The following is a 12,785-nucleotide window of genomic DNA, read 5'->3' on the forward strand; positions in this document are numbered from 1 at the left end:
CTCAAAAAAAAAAAAAAAAAAAAAAAAAAAAAAATTAAGCTATTGAAGGTCAGTAAATGCAAGTTGTGATAATAAAAGGGAGACACTTACAGGTGCCTTGACTCAGCGCCTTCTGTTTGTCCAGGATGATGTGGGGCCAACAGGACTGACAAGGGGAAGTCTGTTCAAGGACAGCCTGGAGCATGGGCAGTCATTAATCATCTCTGAGATTAAGACTAAATCACAGGCCCCAGGAGCTGTCCTCTCCGGTGCTCCTAGGTCAGCTGCAATGGCACAGTCTTCCACATGGGGGCAGTGCAGGCCAAGCAGCAAAATAATTCTCTTTGCAGCTCCCTCCAGACCCCCCACAAGGTGATGGGACTCCCAGGGGAAAGCACTGTCATTGTTCTGCCCTGGCCTGAATCCCTTGGACTTGCCTATGTCACTTTTCCTTTGGGTGGCATTGGCACCTCTGGGGCTGGAGTGGACAGCAGGTCTCATACAGGGGTTTCTTCCCTCTGAGGTGGACAGTGAACCTGGGCCCTGGGAGAGCCAGTCACTCATGAAGAGAAAATGCGGACTCTGCCCCAAGAGGCTCTCCTCCCCAGACCCCTAGGACCCCTCCCCTGTTGATGTCATTTGTGAACTTCTCCTCCTCCCTCTGCACCCCAAGCATGTTTTCCAAGCACGCAGGTACAGCTGAGTATAAAACGTGCCCCTAGACAGCCCCACGTTGGTGGAGCAGATCAGTGAACGTTGCCCATTCTCATTTTCACTTAGTTGTCACGCATTGCATTGCACCTGCCCACGCTCACCGCTGCAGGCTGCAAGATGAGAGTCCGCCCCGAATGTGTCCCTGACCTTTAGTTACTCTAGTGGCGAGGCAGAGAAGTAGGCAGGAAGTTACTGGAAAGGGGAGCAACTGCTGTGTGAGGGGTGAAGTTACTGGAAAAGGAGGGCCATGGTGCCCAAGCCCAGGCGCTGAGAAGAGTGGCTGCGAATAACAGTCAACGCCAGGGACTGCAGCGAGGCATCCAGGGCCCAGCGTGGTCCTTAACCTTTGTGTTGGATCCTTTAGCTTTGTCTTAGTCCTGTGGGGTTAGTAGTATTACTTTCATGGCAGGGGTAAGAAGGGAGGGAAGAACAGGGACTGCTCTGTGGACAGTGGATCTCGGAGGGGTTCGGGTGGACACAGACCCACCAGGAAGCCACCACTGTTGTCCCCATCAGAGGGGATGGGGGCTCAGGCTGGGGAGGGGGCAGCATGTGGAGAAAGTTGGGTGGGTTTGAGCTCCATGTTCAAGGTAGAACTGACAGGACTAGCTGATGGATTGGGTGGGGTAGGCAGGAGAGAGGTGAGGGAAAGACTGCCTTCTAGAAGTTTGGTGTGAGCCAGACCCTGACTGTCTTGATGTACTTTGCACGCTGGGGCTGGAAGGAAGAGCAGGTGTGGTTGGGGCAGTCAAGAGCTCTGTTCCAGGTAACTGAGCGTCCCAGAAGAAGCGGGGAGGCAGACTCAGATACTGGTTCCTGGAACCCAGGGAGCAGTTGGACAGACATTCGGGGACTGACATCAGTCCTCCTGCAGAGGACTTAACTTTTGCACTGGAGACTGTGGAGACGGCGTCACAAGTGGGAACGGCAGGATCCTCCCTCTGGCAGCCAAAAGCCTGTTGTAGACTCGTCTCTGTCATCTGGGCTGTGGGGATTGAGGGGGAGGTCAGGGGAGGTCTAGGAGAAGGCAGAGGTAGGGCTTAACCCATGAGATGCGGAGGGGGCACAGCTGTCCGCTGTCTCGCTGGAGAGACTGTGCTGTGGTGGCTGGGACAGGCCTATAGGATCCCTCAGTTCTTATGCTAAGGCCAGGAACCACTAGACTGGAACCAGGGTTTTGGTTTATACCTATCATCCAGGAGCCGATGTCAAATCCTACCTAAAATCCAAACCGTCCTACCTGAAAAACAACAAATGATCTAGTGCTTCCTGACTCCTGGTGACAGAAGTCCCTGCGTGGCAGCTGCATAGTCTGTGTCACCAGCTGTGCTCAAGAGGTGGGCGCCTTGTAAAACCAGAGCCAAGATGCTCAGGCCACAGCCCACCACCTTTTTCCCGCAGGTGGTATTGACACAGTGAGACTGAGCGTGGACACAGTGGGATCGTGCAGGGTCACCAGATAGCCAGCCCCACCCTGCGATTCTTCAGGTGCACTGCTTGCCTAGGGCACCACATGAGGTCACCAGTTTACTTAGTTCAGGTCTGCCCATGATGGTAGCCGGAATGGAGACTCCTCCCACGGCAGAAAGGCATTCCCGCCTGGCAGAAAACTGCCATGCCATTGACCTTTGGAGAGCCTGATGAAAGCTATGGACCCTCCTCCAAAAACATGCACATCCACGACTGGGTGCAGTGCCTCACACCTGTAATCCCACACTTTGGAAGGCCAAGGCAGGTGGATTACCTGAGGTCAGGAGTTTGAAATCAGGCTGACCAACATAGCAAAAAAGAAAAAGAAAAAAAAAAATTAGCTGGATGTGGTGGCACTTACCTGTAATCCCATCTACTTGGGAAGCTGAAGCAGGAGAATTGCTTGAACTGGGGAGGCAGAGGTTTCAGTGAACCAAGATCATGCCACTGCACTCTAGCCCGGGTAACAGAACAAGACTCTGTCACACACACACACACACACACACACACACACACAAAATGCACATTCACATGAAATTCTGAATGCACTTTCAGGAATTCAAGGATCACCATGGAAGCAATCCTTGCATCCCAGATCTTTTCATAAAAGATTTCTCACTTGGACCGAAACACAGGGAGATTTTACTGGCTAAACCCAAGAGCGGAAGCCTCCCTCTTCCCCCTCCCTCATCTCCCCTCTTCCTGCGATGCTGGAGAAGTTCGCCACAGAAGAAAGCCACCTGGAAAAGCAGGGGGTGACGAGGTGGCTTAGGTCTGGCTTCCTTCACCCTCCAGAGCAGGGGAAATACATGGGTGGTTGAAAATTGGACTCCCCAGGGAGGGGTGGAGAGTGAAGGAACCAGGATGGAGGAAGCATGCTTGCAGCTGAGGAAAGGGTTAAGAGAAATGTCTCCTCTGGGTGTGCTCTCTCTCGTGACTGCTCTGAGTGGTGGAGCCAGCTGCCTGGATCCACGCCCTAACTCCAGAATGCCTGGCTGTGGCCTTGGGCAAGTAGCTTGATTTCCCCCGCCTCAGTTTGCTTATCTTTCAACTCAGTGTAATGATAGTACTGACCTCAAAGGGACATGGCTCTTCAGTGAGTTAAAGTGTGTAAAGAACAGCCAGGCTTGGTGGCTCACGCCTGTAATCCCAGCACTTGGGGAGGCCAAGGGAGGCTGGTTGGAGGCCAACCCCAGGAGTCAGAGACTAGCCCAGGGCAGCATAGCAAAAACCCATTTCTACAAAACACACAAAAATGAGCTGGATATGGTGGCACATTCCTGTAGTTCCAGCTACTCAGGAGGCTGAGGTGGGAGGATCACTCGAGCCCTGGAGCCCAAGACTGCAGTGAGCCGTGATTGCACCACGGCATTCCAGCCTGGGTGACAGAGCCCCTGTCTCAATGATAATAATTTTTAAAAGTTTTTTAAGCATGTAAAGAACATAGCATGGTGCCTGGTCCACAGAAAGCACTTTATACATTTTAGCTACAGTGGTTATTACAAGAACCTTATTATTCCCATCTTACAAAAAAGGAAACAGACCCAGAGAGGTTCACTTCTTGCCCAAAGTCACTCAACTAATTAGTAGCCAAATTGGAATTCAAGCTAGATCTGCCTGACTCCAGACCCCATGCATTTAACTTTATTATTTGCAGTTGGAGAATTCCAGAAGTTTTGCAGTTGGCCTCCCTAACTCATTTGATGCAGTTCTCAAACAGATGTTATATGAACAGTCCCCCCTCTGACGCCCAGGCAGTTGCCAGGGGTCATGATGTTTTCAGTGACACCAGCTCTGGGGTAGCTGGCTGCCCTATACATAAGCAGGCAGAAAGTTTTAGAAATCAGTATTTCCCAGCTTTTAGCATCTGCTGATTGGAAAAATTTATAATTATCTATATTTTAAAAAGCAACTTCACTTTCAGAAGCAACTCTGTTTTTAGATTTACCTCTCTTCTAGTTTGATTAGAGATTTAACCTGAAGACCATAAAAAGTTAGACAGAAATGAAGTGCTGTCTCCCAGAGAGAACAACTGGAACTTGTTATTATTTATTGGTAGTATCAGAAGCATTATTCAGTAAGTCTGTATTTTAATAGCCGTAGCAGTGCCATGCATTTGAAAACTATAGTACGTGTATGTCTAAGACATTCATTATAAGATGCTTTATGATAAAATGCTCCGTGAAAATGGAATTTTGTAGACACCTTGAAATAACTCAGAAGCCCCCAGGAGTGACTCGTCTAGACTTTTTGGAACTGATGCTGAAATGTATTTTAAACTGTGAGTGAGCTCCCTCTGTTCTTGATGAGTAAGGTAAGCCGGGACAGCAGGGTGCCACATCTCAGGCTCCAGCCCGCCAGCTGGCAGGCTGAGCGCATCATGCAATGTGCCCCTCTAGGTAGGGTGCAGGGTCCCAGATCCCCAGTTCCCCTGCTGAGCATGCACAGAGCTTGGCAGTGGCAGCCAACCCTGCCCAGCAGAGCAACTGGGAGCTGACAGCAGCAGGGATCTTGACCCTCCCTTTCCCAGGCACTAAGATCAGTTTCCCTGGCGCTTTAGGGTTCACCTGCTTCCCATGACCTCCATCTCCAGCCAGGCAAGGGAAGAGGGGCCCAGGGGGAGTGTCTCCAGCCCAGGGAATGAGTGCTTGATATATGGCCTCATGGCCTCGGACAAGTCTCGTACTGCCTCGACCTGGGGCTTGCTCATCCGTGCCTTGAAGGATTGGGTTACCTGCCCATGAGTTCCCTTTCAGTGATGAGGTTCTGGGTTGGATACGGCAGGACCACCTCAGCAGCAGCCTGAAGATGCCCGTATCTTCAGGTTCGCTGTGTTCAGGTGTTTGCTAGTCAGAGAATGTTAATACGAAAAGTGCTGCCACTTCGCATACCGGCTCCCTGAAATGCTGCCATTCTTTGGCCGTGACACAGCACCCCTTGCAGGAGAGGCCCCACAGGCTGGTCAGCAGCATCTGAGGACCACTGTGCACTTCAGAGCTCTGCTTGCAGAGGGGCTGTCCAGCCTGGTGTCTTGGCCCTTTTGGATCCTAAATGTGCCCTGCACAGGTGGGAGCATCAGGCTTCCCCCGTGTCCTGTGTCTCTCCTTCTTTTTCTTTTTTTTTTTTGAGACAGGGTCTTGCTCTGTCACCCAGACTGGAGTACAGTGACATAATCATAGCTCACCATAGCCTCAACTGTCTGGGCTCAGGTGATCCTCCCACCTCAGCCTCCCAAGTGGCTGGGACCCTAAGAATGTGCCACCACATCCAGCTAATTTTAAAAAATTTTAATAGAGGTGGGGTCTTGCTGTGTTGCCCAGGCTGGGTCTCGAACTTACGGCCTCAAGTCATCCTCCTGCCTCAGCCTCCCAGAGTGCTGGGATTTCAGATGTGAGCCACCGTCTCCCCTTCTGACAAGAAAATACACTGAAAAATGTGTGCTCACCTCCTTCCACTGACTCCTGGAGCTGCCAGGTATTCCCTGGGCTTGGAGGGGCCAGTCCACACAGGAGCTGCCATTCTGCTGCCCCTCCCAGGAGACAGTGGAGGTGATGCCACAGGGACCCTCTCTGAGCCTGCTATCCTGGTCAGGAAGCTGAGCTGTGTTGCGGGTGAGATTATTCTGGAGTCAGACTGATCAGATCCAGACTACCAGCCCCACCACCCCCGGCTGTGTAACCTTGGGCGGGTTACTTCATGTCCCTGTGCTTTAGTTCCCTCTTCTCCGAAATGGAAGTGGCATGCCTTAGGTCACAGGGCTTTTTAAGGAGTGACGTGAGGCTGTGTAGGAAAGTGCCCAGCAGAGCGTTCACTTTTCAGAACCATCATGGCTTTCGTTACTATCAGAGCTGTTATTTCCCCCGGGGGCTCAGACCACTAGGCCTTCCCCATGCCCGTGGAATAGGGGACCTGGTCATAGCACTGCCTACCTCCTCACCAGCAGCTCCAGGGTAGTCCCGAGTCTCCCAGGGAAACGAGGGAAAACAAGGCCTTCCTCCCTGGGGCCTGTTTCAGCTAAGCTTGTCGCAGTGATTTGCCAGGCACGGGGTCCTTGTGACACCCTGGACCCTGGCTCCTGCTGGAAAGGGGCTCACTACAGACTTCGGGGCTCACAGGGTCAGGAAAGACCAGGTTGGGGGTGGGGTGGCTTCTGTGCACCTGCTTTGCATAAGGCCCTGGGCTGCAGGGAGACATCTCTTCCACCGCCAGGACACGAGCTTCTCTAGCCAGGGGATTCTGCCGGCCCAAGAAACATACGGAACAGAACACAATGGAAGGAGCTCTGCAGGAGGCAAGCCAGGGTGGGCAAAGGAGGAGCGGGGAGATAAAACAGTAAATGCTGGCTGCCAGAGATGACAAGAAAACACTCAGAAAGCCCTGGTGTGGACTGCCGTGTGACCTGTGCGATAGCCATGTGGCTACGGAGCACCTGGTGGCTGCTCTGGACTGAGGTGCACCATAACCATGAAATGCCCAGCAGGTCCGAAAAGCTTAGGGCACAGAATAGAATATAATAGAATATTATAATAGAATATAAATAAAGTATTTGGTTGGGAATATTTATATTGACATTATCTTGATTACACGCTGAGATGCTAATATTTGGGATACACTGGGTCAGTTAAAACATAGCATTAAAATTTATTTCACTTTTTTCTTTCTCCTTTTTAATTTAAAAGTGAAAGATGTAAAATTACATCTGTGGCTCTTGTTGTATTTCTGCTGGACAGTGCACTTGAGAGAAACTGATTAAGAGATTGGTGGAGCCGGTGTTTAAAACCGCCCAGCACTCCTCTGCCTGTGCAGTCCCTGTCTGTCTCAGACTAGCAAAGATTTAAGTGTTTTGGTATCCTCAGAAGACACTAGGAACTTGCAGCCGTGTGGCCGCTAGGGAGATCACAGTGGTTACCCACCCAGAGGCTCAGTTCTGGGCTCTGTGGCTGTATCACATGCCCAGAGCCCCTGGCCACCAGAGGATAGATGTACCCACTCTTGCCCCTGGAACATGCACCATGGGGATCATCAAACCATATTAAATAGCAATTCCTCTCAGCAATTACAGAGCGCAGAATCGTACCCTTTAGGGATTCACATCAAATGAGCTTCAGAGAGGCTGCAGGCGAGTGAGGAAAGCACAGCCATCAGTTCCTGATGCACATGAATAATTGAGCAGCCTAGAAATGCCACAGAAGACCATTTTGTACCGGCAGGGGACTTATCTGCCTGGCCCAGGTCCTTGGGAAACGCAGCCCCTGGCCTGCACCTAGAGGCTCCGTTTGAGAAGTACGGTGTAATGAAGTCGGTAGGAAAGGAGCGCCTCCCCGACATCCTGACATTTTCTACCCATGATGTCCCTACCCTTGAAAATCCAGTCTGTGCCAGGGAGCAGTGCTTTGGATGGAAAACAAACTCTTAGCCTCCCAGCAGCACCCAGCGACCCACAGGCTGCTTAGCAGGACTTTGGGGACCAGCAAGGCTTCAGTCCACAGAAGCCAGGGGGCTTCCTGTGCCCACCAGAGCAAAAATACTCCTGAGCAATATCAGTTTCTCATAGGTAGAGGCTCTGTTACCACTTCCCCAACCCAAAGGAGCTCATTTTGGCCTCACAGGCAACTCTCAAGGTGTCTCCTAGGCCAGATGTGCTGAGTGCCCTGGAGCAGGGTGCAGTGACAAGGCACAGTGACTAGCCTCAATCCCTGACCTCACTCGAGAAACATCCGTCAGGTGGCTGGCGAAGGGCCTGGCAGAGGTTAACAGTTGTTACTGGGACCTTCCTCTGGATCTGGTGATTTTGTGTTATCAAGAAAGGGTCTAAACGTCATGGCCTGAGCCTGGTCAGATCAGCTCAGTGACTTGGAGAGGGTTTCTCCTCCTGTACAAGCCAGGTTAGTGCTGGAGAAAGAAAAGGAAGTGAGCGGGAGCCCAGGAGATCCATCCTTATCCTCCAGACATGGTTATGGTTCCAGCCCAGCATCAAGCTCCAAACGCCTTTGGAATGGGAGAGAGAGAAGCCCCCCTTCAAGCCTCTGGGCTGGGCTGGGCAGGGCAGGGCAGGGCTGGTGGGAGACCAGCAAGGATGTGTGGGATCAGGTCATCCCTGGCCCCGGACCACCCTTCCCAGAACAGCGGTTAGCAGTGTGTGGTACAGGATGTGCAGGCCCAGGTGGTGCCGTGACTCCATGGGAGAGGGCTATCGTGGGCTTCACCTCTGCTCTCCCTCCCGGTCTTACCCACAGCACTGAAAGAGCTCCAGTGACCCTACACCTCGACGGGATCGTACAGGTCCTAAACTGCCACCTCAGTGACACGACCATTGGGATGATGACTAGGATTGCGGTTCTCAAGTGGCTCTACCACCTGTACATCAAAACTCCTCGGAAGGTGAGCCCCGGGCCCCTCCAAGCCAGGGAGCCTCTTCTGGGCCCACCTTGGTTATCTGGGGCCTGCCCGTGGTTGGTAGGATTTTTGTCATAGCACTTCAAGAGAGACCCTGGCCATCAGAGAAGTGACAGGTGCTACCAGGAGTCCTCGGTGGGTCGGGGAGGGAAGTGGTCCGTGGAGACCCGCGGGACACTGCACCGAGCGCAGTTCCAGAGCGAGGGGCGTGCTCACAGGCACCCCTCCTCTCTCTCCAGATGTTCCGGCACACAGACAGCCTCTTCCCTATCCTACTGCAGACATTATCGGACGAGTCAGATGAGGTAAGTCACCACTGCCACCCGTCCTTATGGAATGTTGGCTGCCCTGCCTCCCCTTGTTAGTGACTGATGGGTCCTTAGAGCTGAGATATCCCTATTTTGGTACGGTGCATCTTTCCTTTTGGTAAAGCTGTGTTTAAGACTCACTTTGGGGCCGGGCTCAGTGGCTTGCAGTTATAATCCCAGCACTCTGGGAGGCCAAGGTGGGTGGATCACTTGAGGCCAGGAGTTCAAGACCAGCATGGCCAGCATGGTGAAACCTCGTCTCTACTAAAAATACAAAAATTAACCAAGCATGGTGGTATGTGCCTGTACTCCCAGCTGCTCAGGAGGTTGAGGCGGGAGAATTGCTTGAGCCCGGAGGCAGAGGTTGCAGTGAGCCAAGATCGTACCGTTGCACTCCAGCTTAGGCAACAAAGTGAGACCCTGTCTCAAAAAAAAAAAAAAAAATCACTGGAGACCCTTCTGAAGCACCTGGGGCTGGGTGTCAGTGAGGGAGGTGGCAGAGGGCAGGTGGGGAGCTTGGTCTTGGGGTCGGGCTGCCCAAAGGCAAGACATTTAGTATCTCCGCATCTCAGCATCAGTTTTCGTCTGATCGATGGGGGTAGTAACCACGGGGGATGTAAGAGCAAAATGATCCACATAAAATGCTAAGCACGATGCCGGGCCCCTGCAGCGCGCTCAGTTAGCGCTGGTTGTGTTACTCATTTCAGCTGGACTCCATCGCGATCTCTAGTTTGAAATTGGACTCTTAAGCTTTGCCTTTTGGGGGCCACCAAGAGCTGCTGCTGCAGAGGGAGAGGCTGACCCAGATCCCAGGCAGCAGGAGAACCCTCCATGAGAGCCAGAGTGCAGAGGCTGGCCTGGGAGGTGGAGGGGACACTTGGGTCCTCCTGTCCTCTGGGCAAGAGTCTCTGCAGTCACACACGCCTTTCTGCACACCATTCTCAGCCGTGCCTATTGCGTGGTGTTCCTTTACAGGGCTCCCCTGCCTCCCAGCCAAGCGGCAGGATTTGCAGCCGGGCATGCTCATTGCACGGCAGCATCCCGTTCCTCTGTCCATACCCGCCCTTCAGGCTGCGTGTCAGATGCTGACGGTCTAAGCCGAGCCTCAACCCACTTTCCTCTTCCGAGCTCCCAGGCACTGTGAGCTGCGGGCAGAGCTGTATCTCCATGAGACAGCCGGCTTGTGAATCAGCAGACCTGCCCACACTGCAGAGAATGGACCAGGCTGGGTTGGGGGAAGGGAGCGTGCTGTGGCTCACCATGCCCCATGGAGTGAGGCTCCTCGGTTTTCCCTGGGCTGGTGCCAGACTTGTGGGGGGACCCAGGCAGCTGTCCTGCAGCCTGAATTTACTTTCCTGATCCTGGGCTGAAGAGAGAAATGGACAGGCAGGTATCAGCCTCTAGATCCTCTGAGGTTTTCTGCATTACCAGAAAAATCCAAAACAGATGGTCTGTGAGTGTGCCCTTGGCCTCTCCTGCCTACCCCCCGCCCCCATGCACACACACACACACACACCCTCTCTTCCTGTACCACCCCCTGCAGTACGAGGCCCAGGTGGACGTGGCCCATTCTGCCTGGAGTTGGGAGTGACTCACTGCACAGTCACATCCCTCATTTCAATACAAAAAGGAAGAGCAGAACCTTGCTGATTGGTTCCTTCCCTAGGACTTCGCTGGAAGCAGCTGAGTTTTCAGTCCTTTAAATTGAGTTGTTTAATCCCATCCAGCTTTCTGTGCTGGAAATTGGTTTTTGTGTGCGTGTGCACTTAAAGGGAGCGGGCGGAGATGCAGTCCATTAAACAGCACTGTTCAGGCTTCGGCTGTGGAAACTCGATTTGCTGAAGTGCCAAATGTTGTCAGGGCTTTGAGGCACGTCTTGTGGGCCTGAACTGGGGAGAGCATGGAAGCTGCTCTGGGGGACAGTTGACGACAGTTGGGGGAACCATAACGGCAGTGAAGAGCCCCTGCTTCCCCTTCTCTCTAGAGGAGGGATTTGGGGACCTTAATCATCAGTGGTGAGTCCTGATTCTGCCACGTCCTGGTTCCTTTCCAGAATCACATTCCTCAGTGTCCCCTGCTTTGTCTTTGCTGAGCCTGAGGGTGTGCTGTGTGTTTGACAATGGGAACACAGCCATGAACGAGACAAAGCCCATCTTCTCCTGAAATTTGCTTTCTACGATATCTAGAAAGGGCTCTCAGGATTTTTCAAATATTCCCATACACAGCCCTGATCTTGAATTGGAGCTCTCTGGGATTCAAGATCATGAAAGCCCATTTGGTCAAGCAGGAACATAGACAGACAGGTCCCCTCCCACCAGAGTCCTCACTCACGGAAGTGAACCTTAGTGCTCCCTGCGAAGGCTTGCACATCCAGCTTGGCAGCCCTGCAGCACTGGTTGTGGTGGAAGACTCTTAATTGTAGAAAGTCATTACCGTGTTAGGAACCACGCTAGACCCTTCACCTGTGTCTGTAGAACCCTCACAATGGCTGTCTGCGGGGAGTCCTCTTACTTCCATTTTGCAGTTCAGAAAACAAAGTTCTGAGGGGTTCCTGTGACCTGCACACAGCCAGGAGGTGGTGGAGTCCAAACCCAGAGCCAGATCTGTTTGACACTAAAGCCCTGCCCCTCAGTTGCTTCCTCACCGCTGGAGTCTCAGCCAGCGTGCCCCCAGCCCCCACGTCAGCAGCGGGACAGAGAGCGTGTGTGTGGTTATATCTCCCTCCTCATTTCCTCGTGATTTCACCAGGGGAAGGTTTTGTAGTCTTTTTCTCCTGTTCCAGTTCTTAAGCGTGGAGAGGGGTGTATATTTTTTGTTCTTTGGGGGGTTTTTTGAGATGGAATCTCGCTCTACCGCCCGGGCTGGAGTGTAGTGGTGCGATGTCTGCTCACTGCAGCCTCCACCTCCTGGGTTCAAGGAATCCTCCTGCCTCAGCCAAGGATTACAGACAAGAAGCTAGGTTTACAGACATGCACCGCTATACCCGGCAAACTTTTTGTTTATTTAGTAGAGATGAGCTTTCACCATGTTGGCCAGGCTGGTCTCGAACTCCTGACGTCAAGTGATCTGCCCGCCTTGGCCTCCCAAAGTGCTGGGATTACAGACATGAGCCACCATGCCCAGCCAGTATATGTACTTTGGAAAAGCTCCCCCTTCAACCCCCATATCCTTCGTCTGCTTTTCTTATTGCTCTGTAACAGCCCTTTGTATATTTGGGACATTCGCTTTGTCATCTGTGTTGCAAATGTCTTGCTCTCCTGGGACGGTTGTGATAAACCCACATGCTCCTTCCTCTTGCTGAGAGCCACTGCTGTCAGGGGACAGTGCGCTCAGGTATTGGTGATGCAAGAGCTGGCATGGGCGCAGCAGAGCCTCAGAGACCCAGCCAGCCATCTCTCACAGTACCACGGGCGCGTGGCCTCACTGGGGTGTCTTGTCTGCCATTGTTCCCCAGTTCCACCAAGTGACACCTCGTTAGTCTCCGCCCTCTGGCATCCTCAGTTGTCTCTGCCTTTCCATTATTCAAGATAAGTGGCTGTTTCCTCAGTACCGCCTGCTCCTTGCAGACATTATCTGAAAATCCGTTTTGTGAAAAAGAATTTGCAGGTGTCAAATTAATATTCCTGGCACTGGTGTAGAAATCCTCCCATAGCTACAGATCCAATTGTTTTTTAAGTGAAAATTTGACCCTGATTTCTACAGTGCAGACTGCAGGGTGCATGCTCACAGCATCCTGCTGGGTCCCTGTTTGGGAGGTGGGGCTGCTGCTTCCCCTGCCCAGAGGTACCAATGGTCGGCTGCCTGGCAGCCAGGCAGCCGCCATGCTGCCTGAGTGAGTTCTGTCTATAAAATGGCCATAGCCCCACCTGTGAATACCCATGGGATGGGGGTCCTCTCCATGGTCCTGATGGTGAGATC

The 12,785-nt window shown here is 52.5% G+C and overlaps 1 protein-coding gene and 1 long non-coding RNA gene across 4 annotated transcripts in view; one reads left to right on the plus strand and one right to left on the minus strand.

Moving 5' to 3' along the window:
- Positions 1-12,785, plus strand: part of VAC14 (VAC14 component of PIKFYVE complex) — a 123,975-nt gene that overhangs the window by 36,594 nt on the left and 74,596 nt on the right. For both annotated transcript variants that reach the window (XM_017516261.2, XM_037734150.1), the window contains 2 exons: positions 8,400-8,544; positions 8,799-8,864. In XM_017516261.2, the coding sequence (XP_017371750.1) occupies positions 8,400-8,544; positions 8,799-8,864 (211 nt within the window). The remainder of the gene's footprint in view (positions 1-8,399; positions 8,545-8,798; positions 8,865-12,785) is intronic.
- The window catches only part of LOC119469127, a 22,569-nt gene that overhangs the window by 370 nt on the left and 9,414 nt on the right, over positions 1-12,785 (minus strand). Inside the window, exon 3 of one of the 2 annotated variants that reach the window (XR_005197943.1) lies at positions 9,217-10,233. The exons of the other annotated variant lie outside the window; for it this stretch is intronic. This is a non-coding gene — a long non-coding RNA (uncharacterized LOC119469127). Of the gene's footprint in view, positions 1-9,216; positions 10,234-12,785 lie in introns of those variants that run through there. 2 annotated transcript variants of the gene reach the window in all.

The sequence above is a fragment of the Cebus imitator genome, unplaced genomic scaffold (assembly GCF_001604975.1).
Source record: "Cebus imitator isolate Cc_AM_T3 unplaced genomic scaffold, Cebus_imitator-1.0 Scaffold577, whole genome shotgun sequence".
NCBI lineage: Eukaryota > Metazoa > Chordata > Mammalia > Primates > Cebidae > Cebus > Cebus imitator.